This window comes from Molothrus aeneus, chromosome 6, assembly GCF_037042795.1.
Source record: "Molothrus aeneus isolate 106 chromosome 6, BPBGC_Maene_1.0, whole genome shotgun sequence".
NCBI classification, from domain to species: Eukaryota; Metazoa; Chordata; class Aves; order Passeriformes; family Icteridae; genus Molothrus; species Molothrus aeneus.
This window is the reverse complement of record NC_089651.1, coordinates 40165130-40185130: the sequence shown is the minus strand read 5'-3', so window position 1 is coordinate 40185130 and position 20001 is coordinate 40165130. Positions and strand designations below refer to the sequence as shown.

The 20001-nt window shown below is 40.1% G+C and overlaps 1 protein-coding gene across 1 annotated transcript in view; it reads right to left on the bottom strand.

Annotated features, from left to right (window-relative positions):
• Window positions 1–4100: 4100 nt before the first annotated feature.
• Window positions 4101–20001, bottom strand: part of TTLL5 (tubulin tyrosine ligase like 5) — a 127042-nt gene continuing 111141 nt past the window's right edge. The window contains exons 33-34 of the mRNA XM_066551927.1: window positions 17432–17517; window positions 4101–7810 (exon numbers count right to left, since the gene is read on the bottom strand). Coding sequence (XP_066408024.1) covers window positions 7770–7810; window positions 17432–17517 — 127 coding nt within the window. The 3' untranslated portion in view covers window positions 4101–7769. The remainder of the gene's footprint in view (window positions 7811–17431; window positions 17518–20001) is intronic.

Here is a 20001-nt window from a genome sequence, read left to right as displayed (position 1 = left end):
AGAGCAGAGCAGAGCAGAGGGATCCCCTCCCTGGCCCTGCTGCCCACGCTGCTCTGGATGCAGCCCAGGACACGTTTGGCTCTCTGGGCTGGCAGTGCCCAGGGCTGGCTCATGTGCAGCCTCTCAGCCAGCAGCACCCCCAAGTCCTTCTGGGCAGGGCTGCTCTGGGGCTGTTCATCCCCAGCCTGTGCTGATACCAGGGTTGGCCTGACCCAGGTACAGCACCTTGCACTTGACTCTGTTAAACCTCATGGCCCCACTTCTTGAGTTTGTGCAGCTCCCTCTGGATGGCAACCCATCCTTCAGGTGTGACAGAAGAAAAGGAAGAAGATGCCTCATTGCTGTCCACATGAGGCCAATACAGGAAGAAAAAAGCAACATGTAGGCATTAGGTGTGTTGCAGAAAGCAAAGCAGACTTCCTTTTTCTGGTCTGCCAACACACAGCCATTTCTCACTAGCTGTTTAGATATTCACTCATCAGATTCAGAAATGAGGCATTATAACAATATATCATGGCCAGTCCATATACATCACTTGATGAAAGAAACCAGCTGTGTCATCTCAAACCATATTTCCTGACGTTTTTCAGGAAGGATTTATTTTTTCTCCTAAGTTATTATCCTCTTCAGGAAGCAGACAAAACAAAGATTTGCTGTGCAGCCAGGGGCAAATCTTACAGGATTTGTGCAATGCTTGTAGTGTAATGACTGGGGAATGTCATGGTAACCATATTCTGGCCCTTTCTTGAAACAAAATTTTGGCCTTTTGAAGTGCTGAAATCCTCTTGCAGGTTGACTAGATGCTTGAGAGAAATCCACTGTTTTTAAGGATTTGTAAGAAACTCCACTGGCAGAGGAAAGCAGTAGCAGACAGTCTGACTCACAACTAGAGTCTCTGAAAGACATCCAGCTTGCAACAAGCTGCCTTGCATGACACAATTTGCCATCTGCCCCCTCAGAGGAGACTTGCTACAAAAATCTCTAAGTATGCTTCAGGATCTGAAGATCTCTCGAGATAGTACCATGCTAAGTGCTCTGTCATGCTAATCTGAAGAACTGGAAAAAAACAAACAGAACAAACAAAGAGAAACAAAAGAGATGGCAATAAAATCTCAGGAAAGCATAGTGTGGCAGCACTTACATAGTGCTGAATACACATTTTATATTGTCTCCATTTTTGTCAATTTTACCTGCCTTCATTCAAAACACCTGGGCCACAATTTGGCAGAGGGAGCCACCAATCTTTATTCCTAGATAATTTCAAAAAGAAGTTTTACTACACGTATGAAGACATGAGTTTTGTAGGTCTGTGTATAAGGAAAAAAAAATCTAGGCTGATATCACAGACAAAGTGGATTCCACATAGAATTTCTGGAATTAGAAATAGTGGAGAAAACACTTTCAGGAAGGAAGACAAGACCAGGTTGAATAGGGGAAGCATCATGCAACTGGAAGCATTAGTAATGTAAGTACTGGCACCAGTGGGATGCTAAAACTTCCCAGCAGATTCACAGCTCTCCATCTGCACCTTGAAGAATGGTGTATTAAGACATCCTAGGTGTATTAAATATATTATATTAAATATATCTGACACAGCACAACTTTTTCAGAAGATCATATAAATAAGGCAAAACCACATGAAAACCATGAGGTAAATCCTATACAATAATTACTGGAAACAGTGTGGAAAAAAATCCCTTGCCATTTTTCTTCCCTAGACTCAGAAAAAAACAGTTTTACAGTAGAATGAGGAAGTGATGACAGTCAAGCAGTTTGACTTGTCAGTAAAGAAACTTTTCAAAGATTCCCTCCTGATTTTTGACATGATAATACTCAAGATATAGGGATCAGCTCAACAACCCCAAAATATTTTTGGGGAAGATTTTATGACTTTAGAACATAACTGAGTACTGTAACTTGTCTCCCCTTTGTGTGGGGGAAGGAGACTACCATTACTGTAATTATGGTGAAATAAGATTTTATAAAATATTCTTGCAGGGGCACCAAATTGAATTAATATTCAGGAGTTGTCTTCTGTTGCCCATCCCAGAACAGCAGGAGCCCAAATGTCAAAATACAGTGTTGAAATTGCTTTTAGAGATAACAGCACCTCTTTCACCTGCCCTGAACAAATGATAAAAATTTTGTTAATAAAAGACGTATCTTTAACAGTCCCTAAGTCCTTAACAACTGCATCCAATTTCGTCTTTTGAAGGCAAATTTGATTTGTCTGATAGGTCAGATAAAGAAGCCACTTCTTTTCAAAGAATAGAAGATTTCTCAAGCTCACTGTCTGTGCTGTAGGCGTGGACTTGTAGAGAAGAGGCCTTGGTAAGTACAGTCTTTTCCCTTGGGAACCACGATGATTCACTGAATACCACTGGCAAAGGCTTCATACCAGGGTCTCCACAGTGATCAGTGATTCTTTCCTTTTAATTCAAAACAGCAGTGAAAACTCCTTTTCAGTGAGGGCCAATAAAATCCTTTTTTGGTAAGTTAATAGAGCAGACTCCTCAGGGCAGACATGGTGTTACTTGTCACCTTCAGTTCAGTGGAGTTGTCCTCTAGCATTACAACTGCAGAGGAAGACTCAGAATCCAACAATTTTGGGATCAGTCTGCATTTCCTAACTACTCATCTCTAAGTCAGCAGGGAATCTTAATTCTTTGGAAAAGGACAGCAGTGTTCTAAAGTGGGAATGAACAAGTAACCAGGTTCCTAAAGACATGCTGTGGTTGTGCACATTCACCTTGAAGGTGCTCTGCACTCGAGCTCTTTGGAAAACAAAGACAGCAAGAAGCAAAATGTGTATGAATAAGATAACTTAAAAGCTTCAGTTAGTGGAAAAGTTTTTTTCCATATTTACATGATTAACCATTTACAAGGATTTTATTATGGATGACTTTCATATAGCCACCTACTTTCCTCCAAAATCTCTGTTTGTCTAGAGGTGGATCTCGGTGTCCCTTATGTGCTTTTAAAAGTTTCTGAAAGCCTCTGCAATATATAGTGCCCAGCCAGATGAAAGCATACATAAGTTGCATGTGACAACTTGGCATATGTCAGCAACAGACACTTTACTTGAGAAAACTCAAGGACCACAGGATGAATGCTGGTGGAACAAGCCATTGTCAGGAAAGAAGCTTTGTCCTGGCCATTCTAGTAGTCTGTACTGCAACTGTCAAGATAAAAAACCCATACAAAGTAAGACTGCAAGACCACCTAGCTTAGCCCTTTTTGGACAGAAGTCAACAGCCCATGCCTGATGCACAGGTTAAAAACTGGAACAGCCCATTGTAAGACTTCCCCAGAATAGTAATTTGAAAAATCTTAGAAACTTCCTATTTTTCAATTTTAATATTTCATATGCCCTAATAGATTACTTTTTCATGGATTTGTCTACTTGTCTTTTCAAACCACATAATCTTTTCTATATTCACATCTTGTAACAAGAAATTCCATAGGTCAAGTACATACTGTGCAAAAAAAGTTGCTATCTCCCTCCACTTTCTTAATTTTTTTTCTTTGAAACTTGTATCTGTTAGTTTCATTTGATGCTCCTACTTGTAGTGGGCATGATAGTGAACTATTGCTCCTTTTTCAACTTCTCCCTTACATACCTCTTCCTCATCTCTTTTCCAATTAATCACTTTCTGCATGAAGAAAACTTTGAATGTTAAGCTGTTGGTATAAGCAATCTCAGTTCTGCAAAGTAAAATTAAGGTTCTCCTGATGTTTGGTGTAAACAAGGATGTCTCAGTTCTAGAAACATGAGGTTCTAGAAGAAAAAAAGAAGTCCAGCCCCAGATTTAAGTACAGCTCAGAAGCTTCTTTTGGAAGAAACTTATGACAGAACCATGAGAACAATGTGTTCAGAAAGGAAATAATTTGAAGAGGATCAATCAGCCACTTACTGCAACCAAAAAAATCCAACTATTTATACACCAGCAAATAACCCATTCAGATTCAAACAGTGAGCCCAGGATTATCAGCAAATATAGAACTGACTGAGGTAAAAAGTCTTTGGCAGTTTTATCAAGTAAATCTTAAAAAATAAAATGGGAGACAGACTACTTTTGTTTCCAGCAAATAATCCAAAATTACAGGAAGTGTTTTATTAGTACAAGGTACAGGTCTTAGAGAGTGCATGCTGAGAATCCAAGTCTGTTCTGTTAAGCCATCTGCACATCAATGAGCTCCTCAAGTAAAGAGGAATGGTCTAGCACTCCCAGCCATTCACCTCCATGCAAATGGAGAGTGTCTGTTATGAGGAAAAGGCACAGGACTGAGATTCCTACTAGTAAACAAAGGTCATGACACCAAAACTTCCATCCACAATGTGGAACAGCATCAGAGATATATCTGTTGACCTTGCAGGCATCATAGTAAGGAGCATGTCCAAGAAATCACGATTGTGCAAAAAAATACCTAGTTTTGAGAATAGAAATTTCAGTATATCTTGTTGGCATCCAAGACTAAGTGGTTTGTTTAGGGTCACAACATGATCTTCCCATTGATGGCACTCACATGCCTTGTAAGGCTGTTTTAAAGGTCAAGATAAAACATGTGAAAAGGAAACTTGATATTTCATGAATTGAGCACAAGTCAGTTCTTCCAGAAAGGAAGAGAATTTTATAACCCTGCCCTTAATTTTTTTGTCATGGTATGCTCATCACCTAAACACAGCACAAATGCTGTATGAACTCTTCATTAGCTCAGCCTCCAGGACTGTGATGTGCACATTACTGCTTTCAAGCCTGATTCTCTGTCACTAGAACAGGCTCTGTAAGTCAGAAGTGATACAACCATCACAGAAGAGAGGGATCCTTTGATAACATTTTTCACTGTCACCACGGAGATAGATGCTGAATGATTGTTGGGGTTTTGTATTAGTAATTGTCTTGCAGTGAAGAAGGACACTTCTGATAGAACCATTGATGAATACAGAGAAAAAATAAACCAGACTTGAGGAACACATACCTGTACTCTCCTTGTGCAACTATTATATATCCAAAATGGTTTGCTATTCTACTTCCCCCCCTTGTAGAAGAAAACACTTCCTGTAAAATGCCTTCTCTCCCAAGATGAGCGGGAAACAGTCCTAAGCTTCCCCACTGAATCTCTTAACTGCAGCACTAAGAGGCTTATGGACAGGGACAGACATGGAGGTAGCAGAGCTGCAAAGAGACAAAATATGTGTTGTTACTCTTCAGTACACAGTACCCACCAGGCACAGACATATGGACTCCAGGCTGAAGAATACAGGGAGGTGGAAAAAATATGCGGCTGGAATCGCACAATTTGTTCTCTATTGCACGTGTTCCCAGGGTATCAGCATTTGTGTTCAGAGATGGGATCAGCAGATGCTCAAGACAAAGGAATACTGCTATGTCATTTGATGCTCTGGCTGAGCACATCCTGAGAATAAACAAGAATTCATGGTCTAGGTGTTTGGCTTCAGGTAAAGGACCAGTCTTAATACTCCTGGGTTGTTTTATTTTCATTTGTCTGAAGCAGGAGAAAAATCTTCTCAGGGAAAAGGATGCAAGTCCTCACTGCTCCTGACAAAATTCATCCCTTCAAAATAAGGGTCTTAGACTGCACTGTGCATTTTCCTGAATATTTAAAAAATCTCAGAGACAGGATATTTAATATGCTGCTACTAAGTCATCACAGTTACAAATGTGGGGGTTGGCTACATCTAAAATGCAATACAAAGAAGTTGAGGAAAAATGTCTGTAACCAAGTACAAATCATTATCCCAAAATGAGTGGGTGTGAGACTGGCAAAACTGACAAAACAATTCACCCATGTTCATAATAAGCCAGCACTAATTGGTAATTTTCTTGACAAAGATGTAAGAATGTTGCTTCTGATGAAGATTCCTATAAGACAATCACCTTTCCTGAGCTAACTAAGTCTTTATCCTACAAACCTCTCTGCAATTTTCAGTAGTGGCTGTGATAACCTGAAAACAAAAGCAGAGATGAGAGGTCCGTAAGGATGTATATCCTACAGCTACTGAATCCTGTACATAAAACCCAGTAGAATAAAGATAACTCAGATCCTTTGGGAGGAAGAAAGGAATGGAATTGTTATTTACTGAAGCTCAATCTTACATGGAAATAGCCCCTCCGACCGAGCTGGAGGCAATAGCCAATACCAGCATAGCAGAGCAGGCTATAAGAAGACAGACCTACGGTCCTGAAGCCCACAGCTGCTAAGAATGTGCACAAGTCTGAAATAACTTCTGCAACTAAACTTTCACTAATCATGAGCCAACAAAAATGTGAAGAAAGTGAACGTGATCATGACTGTCTAATGGAAATGAAAGATAAGCTAAGGAAGGGAACAGCTGTATCAGAGAGCTGCACTTCAGACAAGTGAAGTATTCAGTGTGTCACGTGTGAGTGTACCAGAAATAGAAAAATGCATATTCTGTCCTATTAATTCATGCCTGAAGTGAGTGATGGTGAAACTAATAAGGTACGAACATAATTATTTAACCTTCTCACAATGTGTCTGCTCAAAATATGTGGAATTCAAGAGTGAACATGAACATAATCATTTCAAGAGAAAACACCTTCCCTCTCTGACACAGTTTCTTTTGTCAGTCCTTTGGGTTGATCACTATCTACTTGTCAACATATTTGAATGATCTCTTAACGCTGACTATACAAACTACAAAAGACAGAGGAAAGTGGAGTAAGAAAAGAGATCAAACAGGATGTCAAATCCAATCTCTGAAGACTCTGATACAAGCAATAGAACATTTTTTACCTTTGAGAACTATCAATCACACCCCTTGCTGTTGGACAAGGCAGAAGTTGCAAAATACTGAGTTTTCCTTTAACTTGGCACCAACAAAGAGCCAGAGCTGAAACTGCTTCCTGTTCATTTTAAGGATGGATGGATCTTCTCTCCAATACAATTTCCAGCTGCTGACATTGTTTTCTAACATAAGCAAACTGATTTTCATAACACTAGGCAAATTTTAACTGGACTCCTCCACCAAGACACTATTGCAACTGATAAGAGCCACCTGGGCCTTAGGGTTCAAGCCTGGGTCTGAAAACATCAGCCAATTTAAAAAGTTTACAAAGTCTAAACAAACAGAAATCAAAATACAAAATAAGCCACACAGAATACAAGTATCTTACAGTGAAACAAAGACAGATTTAAAAACCTGTCCAGTACAACAACAGCAAATATTTTGGGCGTGTGAATTAGTAACTGAAATTATAACCAAAACAAACAAATGAAATTACTTTATTTAAACTGTAAATTTCTATAGCTCTCTGCCAAAATTCAAGATAGCAACCAACACAGACATCTCCAGTCACATGTTCTAATATTTTTCCTCTGCTGATGGTTGCCATGTGATGAAAGTATGGAATCTTGGCTATTACCAGACTAGAACAGATTGAAATGGCTGAGCAAGTGAGACTTTGTGTTCAAACCTGGACTTTAGGAAGAATAGCTGCAGGAAAGATCTCTTGTCTTACAGAAAGATCTCACAGTTAGTGATTTGTCCTTTGAAGAGACAAAGATTCAGCAGCAGAAGCTCCCAGAAGCATTCATTCATCTCAGCTTGCAGGTGTATCAGCACAATCTGCTTTCACAGATGTTTAGATACTCTTTTCAGTGGGTTGTTCTCTCACCAAGGCCTCCTCTTCTCTCTTTTTTGCCTGATATGGGAATGTGATGGTGTGAAGTCACTGCTGCTGCTTCTTCCGTTGTCCCATACTTGAAGCAACTCTTGGGATTCCTCACCTGGAGTTCTGTGTTAATCCTTCTCTGCGAGCAGAAGCTGGGAAAAAAAACCAAAGTTTTTTTACTCAAAGATTTTGAGTAATCATGGAGGATTGTTTAACAGGGAAAACTGATGCCCTGCTCTGCAAATCTCAGCCATCACCAGAAACCTGAGTGTCCTTACCACACAACCTCTCTGCCACAACAGATGACATCAGAGACCAGTATAAATAACAAAACCTAACTTAGTAAGCTACTGTGTGAAAAAGTACTCTTGGTATTCCTTTCAAGCACCAGAATACCTTCTTCAATCTTGCTTCTGACTCATGTGACTCATCTCTTCATATGCACCCTCCTCTAAATCTTTCTCCCATATCAGTATGCTTTATCTCTTTCTTTGGGTCTTTTACTCATTTGCTTGCATGGGAGTCTACTTCCCCACTCCAGCACATGCTGAGGACCTTGCTGCAGGAGAGCTAAGGGTGTGAAAGGTTGATCTTTAAAAAGAAACAAATTGGGAATATGGAATGTGGCCCCCTCCCCCACCCAATTATTATAAAGAAACAGTTTTGACTTCTACATACTGCAGCATTTTACTATTTAGGCATATTATGGGAAAACGTCAATGTCATCTTCACTTCTTTTACTTAAACATACTTAGACAGCCCTTGAAAAAGAAAAAACCAAAACACTTAGAAATGTACCAAGTTTATTTTGGACAGCTTGCATTTTACAGCTAATCTAGTAGGTAAAGCTTGTGTCCTGGGTATTTGGCACATCAGCTTGCTCCTAAACATAAGTGACATTTGTTGAGAGATGTTTATTAAAAATATTGCTATATTTAAAGAAAATACAGTCACTCTCCTTGAAACATACAGCATACAGCCAAACATCACAGAGCACAGAGGATCTGGAAAGATGTTTACAAAGTGGAATTGCCAGCTATGTCACCACACAGAAAGTTTGAAAACTGAAGTAGGAACCAAACTGTCAACCACGTGCATTAAGACGGGATACCAGTCCAGAAACATATCCCTTGGCAATATGCTGAAATTAAGGAAACAAAGGCCCATGAGAGAAGGCAGCCAACTTCAACCTCATTTTCCTGTTTTGAAGATGTTTGAGCCTTCCTATTTCTAGAGAAATGCATTGCACAGTTTGTCTTTTCTCACAAACTGAGTTAAAATCACTTTCCTTGAGTTCTTGGACATTCTTGTACCTTGAGGACTCAGCACAGAGAGGGGCATTCCTATGTCTACAAGTAAATATGGACATTCCTATCAAGAGTGGAGCTCATTGCCAATTCATTGATTTCATAAATATGAATGTATATAATGCTCTGAAGTTTTTCAAAGCTATTGGTGAGCACTCCACCTCCTTGCAGTTGAGTATTTGGAGGTTCTGGTTGAGTAGCGGGAACAGAAAAAGAGCTCATTGCTGACAGAAGCCAACATTAAGGTTGATTCTCTCCAGTGATAAAGAGTCATTGCCATGAATCACCACATACAACAGCATGAACCTCCTTTATTCTCTGCCTGCCATGAGGTGTCAAAGTATCTGCCCATATGTCTGTCCACATGTTTACACACTATTATGTCACCCATGACTGCACCTCAAAAACTCAGAACAGTCACAGTGGGAAGAAAAGGATTACCTCCCTTTTATGGATATGATTCTGAGTCACAAAAAAATCAAAGGAGTTGCATGAAGTCATTTAAGAGATATCTGCACACTGAAATTCATTGCCATATAGACTTTCCCAGCACAGATGTACATAGCCTTGCTCACAAACCAGCACCTAATCTAGTCTGCTTCCAAGCTGCAGGAATAATGCAGAAACAAGCACAAGGTTAGGTGACAGTACTGAGTCAGAAGCCCATGCTAATGTTTTTACAGCTAGTTTTACAGTTTCATCTTACCCACAGAAAGTTTGTGGGAGAACTGAGCACCTTTATTGAAGTCTCCTGAATCTAATGTTGAAAGCAGGAGCTTTCTTTCTCCCTGAAAAGCTAAGATTATCCTAGAAATTCAGATTTTTTTTAATCCCAGAGTGAATTTCTGATCTTAGAATGATGCCCAGCATTCTCTTGATAATACATAAGATAACTAAGAAAGGCAATAAATAAATGGGGTTTATTTATATCTATGGGTATCTGACACTAGCAGGGCCAGGACAGCTGACAACAGAAAGTCAGCCTTCCCTCCCCCATATTTTGGGCACAATTTCAACCTGACTTGTTGGACCAGGCAGGCAAGGGAAAGCAGCAGCTCCAAGTCATGAAAATTTTCTTGGGGGGTGGGGAGGTGTGGATGTCTGAGTGTGTGTGGGGAATGTGATGTGTATGCCATGAACGGTATATACAACTGTATTCCAGAGAAGTCTTCCTGCATAAAAAAGCAGCGAGCAGACTCACTGACCAGTGGAAGTCAGCATGAGCCTTCCTACTTCCCATGTTACACTCATCCCAACTGCTAATGCCCTTCTGTACTTGACAGCTTTCTTCCTGATTTCTCTTATTTCACCTCTCTACTCCCTGGTTCACTGTGGCTCCCTCTTCTTTGGCTCTTCCCCACATTTCATTTCATAACTTCAGATACACATTTTAGCCTATTCGCATACATTTTGGCTTCTATTTTTAGCCTCAATAAAACAATGCCAGATTAAAACAAAATCCAATTTGGATGGGCAAAGTCATTCCCTCTATAGGTAGCTTAATGCCAAAGGACCAGATGTGAGACAGAAGCAGCCAAAATATTATATAACCTCTCCTGTGTCTTTGCACACCTGATATTGAAGGACATTTCCAACACAGCAAGGAAACACAGGCAGTTCGCCATCACCTCACTACTGAGAACAAGCAGTGCCCAAGCCTCCCGTCAGGCAAAAATCCCAATTGCCTACAATCATCACTTATCCTGCTTCTGAGTTTGTCAGAAGCAAAGTTCTAAAATTCAAGCTGAGTTCTAGCTCTTAGATAGGGAAGCTGATGCTGAAGACTGTTCTTTCCACTTTCTCCTGCTTTCTCAGGAAGAGTCCTGAGATGTGGAATGTCCTTTCAGTGGCATGAGATCAGCAACAACAGGAAAAAAAACCCTTCCTTTCACAAAGGAAAGGCAAAAAGTTGAGTAAAGATGTGAGAGGCAGGTTGCTCTCACAAGTTAAAGAAAAAATGTCATTTCTGGTGATTAGAAGTGAACACCGACCCTCAGTTCTATCTGAGAGGCGATGGCTGAGTTGGATGTTCTCATCTGAGAAGGGCCTGGAATGCTGCTTCTGGCAGCACTTTACACTCTGCTGAGGCTTAATGAGACTTACATACACTTTTCTCAGAACTCAAGCATAGTCATGTCCTGCTGATAACTTGTATCTATTTTAAAGGTACTGATTCAAAACATCAATATTTGCTCATTGTTAGTCATAAGATAATGGTTCCCTGCCCCTCCAAAGAGTACTAAGAAATGGTGTAATAAGAAAGCCTCTTTACCATTCTCCTTTCCCTTCAGGCCCATCTGGTACTAGAGGCTTGTGTGTCACTATCTGACCTGAGACTGACTGATCAATTAAAGAAGGGAGTGAAATTATTTTTACTCCCTTCCTGTGTGCTGTCTCTATAAAACTGTGAAAGTCAGTAGGGTAAGGAGAGAAATTATTCAGGATGTTTTTGTGATGCATTAAAAAAACAATGGCTTTAGGAAGATAACTATAAGAACAAATGTGCAACTAAATATCCTCCATTGTAACTGATTCTTTGCCCTCCTGAAAAGGGAGGCACAATAGTAGGAATCAACTCAAGCCCAGCTTTCCAAAGTATGATAAAAGGGGCTAATTCTGTTTCTCAATGATCATTTCTCTGCATGGAGACAGCATTACAGAGAGATACTGACAGAGCTGCTGTTAGCAAAGACTATATGCAGGACAAGAGACTGCACCAGAAAAGTTTGATGCAAAGTGCTGGATATCACACAGGAGCTCACTCTTCACTGATTCACCCAGAGCTTCTCAGCCAGACAGGTGGTTCTGAAAGGATTTATGTGGAAGAGCTCATCATGACTCCATTCCTGGACTAGGATAAGTAATGAAGTGACATCAAGTTTCTCTTTTGTGTCATAAGATACCTTGTGCCTGGGTCTTCAAAGCACTCTGAGGTGGAGGTTACTTGAGGTGCCCATTTGAAGGTCATCTTTTGAACTGAAGACCATTTGCGCAGTCAGTCACAGCAACAACACAGAGAACCAGGAGGGTGGCAAATGAAGACTGGAATTAACAGGATTACTGAGAAGGAGGAAGTGGACCAGCAATGTGCTGTGTAGAAACCTGAGTGATTTCTATTCCCAGCTGCTCCTGATGAAGGATTTGGACAGTGTGGTGAGACCAGCTGAAATCATAGTCAAGGTTCCTCCTAGGAATGTGGTAACAACATAAAAATAAACACATTGGTGTTCAACAATCTGCTGCTTTCCAAGGCTGCAGGGAACCTGGCAGAAGCTGAGGAAGTCTGGACAAGGCTGGGCAGCTGGGAATTCCACCCCACTGTAACAAATGGCTGGAAGACTGACACAGGCCATGCACAGTGGTAACAGTGCACATTACATCTCATCCCCACCCTTTATGCTCCAAGAGAGTTGAGACATTCTCATTGATAAAAGAATCTCCAAATTCCACGTGGTTTTTTTGTTTGTTTGTTTAGATCTAGCAAAAAATATAAAGTAATTGTATGTGTCTTGTTTATATGCCTGCTGTGTATACTTGCCCTTTTTTTTCCTGGACCAGGACAATTTAGAAGCTTGTACATTTGCACACCTGTTAAATGAATCTAAAGAGGCTGCATTTCAAGAATAATGCTCAAGCTGTGGGTAGGCAACAGTCAGTCAAGACTTAGCACTTCCAATGCTAACTCTAATTTCAGGTCTCCAATAACGACATATAACAATATGACCTTGTTTTGAAGGTCCATACAATAATCTTGGATAAAAAAAACCTTCAGAAATAGACAGTCTACTTGTAGATTTTCTGTAAAATGAAAAAAATCTAGAGCATGCTAGATGGTGAGTGAGTACAAAAGTGCTCATTACTGTCACTGGTTTACAAGCAGGCTCCATTCACTGCTCCACACTGCTTACACACCCATCATTTTTGGATGGCATTCAGACACTGCTCTCCTAAGCCTAAAGAAGGGTATCACTAGAAAATTAAGAATAGCAGCCTATCTTCTACATGGATTAGATCCAAACCATTTTATTAATCCCCATATTCTTCTAGTCTCTTTGCAGTTCGGGATGCAGATGATAACACACTTTATTTCAAAGAGTTGCATACTTTGTGGACTTGGCATTCATGCAGATACAGGGGCAGGTGAATGTCTAAAATAAACAGACAACTGTTCATCACCCTGTAACTAAGCACAGCTACAGACCTGAGAACCATGGGAAATATAATCCAGTCTATACCAACTAGCTCAAGAAGTTTCATCCTAGTTTCAGACTGAGTTTTGACACTCACTTTCGGCCTCAAGTATTCTCCAGAGAACTAAAATACAAATAAATTAGTTTTGGGCTCATGTTTTCAACCAGACTAGGTAGAGATCCAAGACTTTGCATGAATTAGCAGTCTTCACTGTCAAACTTGAAATGCATATTATTAATTTTGACCTCTAATTCTTATGTTTTTTTTCTCCTCCCAGCAGACACAGTGGAAAAGTTATGTGGACACTAGTAATATAAACATCAGCACAATAAAACTGCATTACTGTTAATCAGTCTGATAAAGGAAAGATGAAGGTCTTGTCAAGTTTGGTGGAGCCATCAAGTCTTGCACAGTTTTAATGATTCATGTTTGTAATGATATAGTTTATTAGTACCTTATGTTTTTGTCATAGCAAAACAGAACCCCAGAGGTGTTCTGTCTTCTGAAGCTTTTAAAATAAAAATGTCACAAACTCTAAAGAAGCTGGCAGCAAATGAAGGATAAAAGCCTAAAGAACACAGGTGTCATTCATACAGCACTTCAACAGTTGCTGTTAACCTTTGCATATCAAACCAAACCAAATAAAATCAACTTGAGCATCTACTCTACAGCTGTACTGAGGGGTCAACTATACTTTCAGACTGTTCCTATCTCCTTCTTGCAGACAAGAATCCAATTCAGGAACAGAGAAGCTGCTTGGGACTATGCTGCTATATTTTCATAAAGTGCTCTTCATCCTCTGGTCCCCCCAAAACCTCCTCTGTGTTAGTATATTCAAAAATGAAAAATAATCAATAGAAACAATTTCAAATTTTGAGATCAACACATAACTACAAAAATTCCTTGATATTTCTTGCCAGCTTGTTCAAAAGCTAAATTCTGGTGGAAAAATGACTTTTTTTTACTAGACCTTCACTTTCTGGAGAAAACAAATTCCCACACTATTTATTTAATGCCACTAGAGAGGAAAGGAAAATAAACCAGCAAAACATAGCAAAATGTCTCCATACACCTTATATTCTTAAAATATATAGTAAAACAAAAATGACCAGCCTGATCATCATCTGAACTCAAGCACAGCCTCCATATACCAAGCACAGGCTCCTAAAGACAACCTGGACCTGAACAACCAGCTACAGTACTTATCTTAGCTGTTACTCAGCAAGCTATACTCTGAACAAGACTTTGAAAAGAGAACTGGTTCCTTAATTCAAAATCACCCTTTTTCAATAATACTAAATGAATTGCTGAATTCCACAAAACAGGAAACAATCAATGTCATGCTGAGGGATGCTCAAAGTAACACAGAATAAAAAAAGTGATGTGATAATGGCCGTATTTTCAGAAACCCACTAGCGGCTGGGTGTTCAGTGAAAACTCAGGTCACAGCAATTTAAGTGTTCCCTAGAAGTAGTAATTCTTAGTATTTCTTTATTAGAATAAATCCTGCTAAACTTCCACAAATTTTCCTAAGAACCTGTCTCTTCAGACACTACAAATAACCCCCATTTGCTATCTTTTAAATTTAGATTCCTGTCTGTATAGAGTCATGAGGCTCTCTGCCTTCTCTCTCATTACACCAGTGACAGACAGCTCCCACAACTTCTGCCTCTGTGAAATGAGGATGAGGCTACTTTCATTGTAGTGGTGGTTTGTTTCAGGATCCTGAGCTACCTTGCAGAAATGCTGACTTTCATTTTCCCTTTTATTTCAAAGGATCTGTTCGCAGGAGCCTGAGCCCACTGCACAACAGTGTCTACAGCTGCTATTTTACAGTTGCAGCACTAACCACTAATGAACTGTCTTCTGGACAGTCTAGTTAAAAGTTTCCATACTGCCTGATTCTCTCTTCCATTGAGCAACATCCTGGCTTGAGGTAAGATCACTCATGACACCTTTATGCTTCTTCACAGAGCCCCATAACTATTCTCAGATGAGCTGTTAGAGGAGAAGGCCAGTTCAAGCTTCTCAGACATTTCTGATCATCTGTGTGTATGGGTTTATACACAGGTTCTGCCTGGTTCCTCTTTTATATCTGCAGCTTTTCACAGCCTTCCATCTTTAAATGCTTGCAGTTTATTCTGTGATTTGCTTTATGACTTGTGTGTCCAACCTCTCCAGTTGGTATCTAAGATACTAAATACATGTGAAACAGTAACCCCAAGTAAACTGCTGCTGAGGGGAAATTGGGGCCCTAGTGTAAGCAATCAATGGAGAGAGTGAAGAAGAAAAACAGCTGTTCCCGCAGCAAGGACTACTGCTGCAGAGTAGTTTCTGAGACACAAACTGGGCACAACAGCCTCTGACACATACCAGTAACTTGGTGCAAAGCTGAAGAAAATATCATCGCCCAGTTTCAAAGAACAAACGTTTTGCTCGAGTTAGTTTAATCACGGCAGCATTTAGCACTGTTCTTGGAGCTATGGACCTCTTTTAGCAGCAGGAAGCTTTGAGTGACCCACCCACCATGGTTCTACTAACCTACCCCTAGCCAAACCTGGGCTTTACACCTAGGCCCTGATACTCTCAGTTAAATAGCAGGCAAAACCTTTGTTTCAGCTTTAGAAAGGGTAGTTTAGCACAATGCAGCTAGTCCAGTTCTACAGAAGGAAACATGAGCTGAAGTTCTCAATTCTCACAGGATTACAAGTATTCACAGAGGAGTGACTATTCACTGTTGTTATCTAGCCTCTATTATTCCTCCAACTCTGGCTGTTGCATACATCATTAATACTATCATCCATCTTCATGCATGCATTGTGTAGGTATTCACAGAAATGGGGAAGGATAGCAAAATGCTACCTACAGTTATCATGGACACACATAACAACAGTATCCAGAGGAGATGGAAAGATTCTCTTGGAAAGGTTAAAATTACAGAGTGGCAACTGTAACAGTACTCTTTAAAATGTGAAAAAGAAGGCAGAATCCAGCACACAAAACACCTTCATGTTAGTCCACTCAACAAACCAATTTTGCCAATATATTGAGAACTTCATTTTTACATTTACTTTTAAATTTATCTGTAACCTTGCTTTATATACTGTAATAAAAAATTAAATTGCACTATACAGTAGACCAAAACTTTTCATTTAGCTATACACATAATACAGAGCTGACATAATTCTATTTGTTTGGATAATGCCATTATATGCTAGAGTACACTGTCATGTTACAATGTACCATAAGGTGTTTAATATTGACTGTGGCCATTCACTCTATAAAATTTCTGATAGGATAACTGGAGTTTTTGGCAGGTGGTAAAGTGTGGGAAGCAGTTTGGAACTGTATGTTAAGTGCATTGGCTGAATATTTGTGCTAGAGGATCAGCAAAAAATCACTGACATAAATAAAGGAAATGTCATATTTTAATTTCAGAGATAAATATCCAAGAGATGAACCCCTCCATAAACTTTTCTTTCAGCCTCTGAAAACACAGAGATCACTGCATTAGTGACACTTAAGTCATTCACAGTTCTACTTCAAAACAGAAGATCAGAAACATAATTTTTCAAAGCATTCTGGAACATAATCTATCCACATATTCCATAACACTATCACAAATTACTGTGAGCCACAGGTAGTATGGGTTTGCAAGACTATGCTCTACCTGCCAATAGGTCTGCAAAAATGACTGGGTCTTCATTTGCTGAGAACTTATCAGCAGATAAACCTGTTTGAATTAATTAGCCACTAGGGAAGGACAAAGACTTGATTCTGTAACCCTCAGTGATTTTCTATCAGATACTTTCACGTCTACTACTTGACTTCATTATGCAGCTGATTCACAAGTCTCAGCTATGTCTTTCTGCACTAAGACCTTTTCTGCAAGACCAAAGAAAAATGTAAAGTATGTCCTGGCCTTTTATTACAGGCCAAGCTTAAACAAGAGAGCATCTTGAGCCAAAGTCTAAAGCAAAAAGGAACCACTGGAGCCAAGGTGGTTTTTTTTCCCTCCCCAGCCATATTTTAAGGGGGTCTTCCAATTCTATGAAACTCAGCCTATGCTCCCTTCTGTTTAGTCTTTTTTAATCCCAGGGGGTATAAATTCCCTGCACAGCTGAACCCAGACTGTTACCTAGGAACCGCTACATGTAGAGGAGGCAGCTGTGTTTCTTCTTGCTGATAAGCTTTTTCCCTGCCAGTTCTTGAAAAAGATTAAAGCATCCCAGCATACCCACCCCCACTTTCATGGTCTTTGGCACTGTCACTCACCTGTGGAACATGTCCCTGGCTCACAGGGTGTAGCACTGTGAAGGCTGTTCTGGAATCCATTCAGTTGCTTTTCAGTGGAGGTCAACCTAAGAGGTAAAACCATAAAATTAGACAGAGGTAAGTGATATAGCAAGGAAGAATGAAAGTCTCAAACAAAAAAAAAATGAGAATTCCCCTAGTTTACATAATCTCACTGGGACTGTAACTATGAAGCTGTGCCTGAACATGGTACTAAAAAGGCAGTGACAGCAACTGACTCCAAAAAGCAAAGCAAGACAAATGAACAGTCAAGCCACCAGGGAAACTTTGATGTGGCTAAAACACTTAATTGTCTCATATGCCCTGGAAGCTGATTCTGGAGTATAAAGAAGATAGTAAATGGTATTGGGCCACCAACATACACTGCAACTAGTGCATGCTGTGGTCATCTTAGTCCAATGATTTGAATTAAAGTGATTAAGCAACTGTTGCACAGAAATGCACACACTGTCAAAACATACTAGATTCAAGACTTAAGTCTTTGCATCTTGCCTCAGCAGAGAGAGCTCATTTAGCCAAGATTTCTCACTTATCTTGCAAACTGAGACACATGGGATGCATCTAATTTTCAGTAAATCCAGTGCCATTCCTCAAGCAGATACCTTATGCAAATCCTTCTGCATTGATCTCAGCACCTGAGTTACAGCAAAACTATACTCTGTAGACTACAACTGTATTTTGACTCAAAAATATTAATTACCAAACTGAGACCATGTACTACAGAAAAAGTGGGTCTACTCACAAGAGAAGGGCAAGCTATACAGCTGCAAGCACCTATTCTGTCCTTAAAAACCTATACAATTTATTCCTGATTTGTCTTCTCCTTCCTTATTCTTCCTTGCTGGTCTTCTTTCTGGCCCAACTCATTTCCAATCACTACAGACTTTTCTGTGAGTACACTCATCTCTGCCAGAGTCCTTCTTCACTCTTTCAGCTCTGCAGCGTTAGCGTTACTGTCAGCTCTTCCCCTGAAGAGCATCATGATCTCCATACCCATGGGATGCCCTGACAACTAACTGACTGTAACTCACTGTTTAAATTGTAATTCACTGTTCAAACACGTGCAGTTTTTATGGTTTTATCTGAAACCTTTTGCTTCCAGATTTCAAGGTCAGCAAGTTGCCAGAAACCAGGTGTTTCTGACAGCTAAGAGGTCTGTGAGGGACTCCTGCATTTTATTTCAGCTGGATTTCAGTGAAATGGAGTATACACATGAAGGGAGAGAGATGCAGATACATTTGCATACCACAACCCCTTAATTCAGTCAGTCTTAACTGGAAATGCTATTGTCAAATGAGGTGCCTGTTTCTGTGTTTATTGTCTCTTGGAGAGAATTTTGGATCTGTATTTATGGGGGTTTTTTGCTGATATTGCATGCTTCTTCTGGAAGCTGAGAATCTAAATGGATCTTTATGCTTCTTACATTGAGGTTCCATGTTCATAATTAGCATGCCCACTTTGTTAACACAGCACAACTGACAGCCAAATTCAGCTCACATTTCTGTACCTGGAATACAAAACTAGCAGTTGAAAAAGTAATCAAGAATGCCAGCAAGTACTACAACAATATAAAAGCAAAACAGGAAACAGTCACTCTTCTACCTTACTGTTCAGAGAACTTCTTTATCTCTACAGACTCACCCTTCTTCTCTGCCTACCCAAAACACTGGGTACCTTGACTCTTGCACTTTCAACAGTCACCTCATTCTGAGAGCTCATTCTCAGCTCTGCTCCTGGGATCTCCCACCAGGCTAAGATCACTCCCTCATACTCTCTGTGCTGTCCTGATGAAAGCTTCAGTGCCAGAACATATTCACTGTTTAAACTGAGGTAATCCCTTTCCACTTTCTTTTTCCTCGGGTTGGCTGAAATCCTACTGCTTTGTCTCAGTTTCCTAATGTCAATGTCTCTGTTGTTTTTGCTTCCCCTTCTCCAGTGCAATCCATTGTTATGTTCTCCATTTCTTATTCAATATTAACAAAAACAGTCCCAACTGTCCCCTCCATTTAAATATCTGTCATTGCTCTTTTCTATCTCCTATATGGCTAACTCCTCCTCAAAACTGATACCGGCTTCCTTAATTTAGGTACTAGACTAGCATTCAGCTGCCCAGCCTTGGACTGCAAATTCTGTTCCACAGGTGAAAGATATTTGACTGAATTTTGAACACCTTTGTTTTAACAACTTATTTCTGGGATGCTACAGATTCATCTAAAGGTCCACTGGAACCAGACAGATCTGACACTTAACATTCACATCACAAAAAGTCCCGATTTGACAAGAGGACAGCAGCAGATGTAAAGACCCAGAGCCAGGGAAGCTTGTTCCTCTTTGTTGTTCTTGGATGGGGTACCCTGCATGTGTATCTGTGTGTATGATCTGAGGCTAGCCAAGGGCTACGAGCTACAGGTCTAGTGAGCCCAGCTGTGTCAGGGTGTTAAATCAAGGCATGTCTCTCAAATGCACTGCTTTTACTGCCAAAAATGTCTAAGGGTCAGGCAGCCTGATTAACCCAGATATTCGGGAGCTGA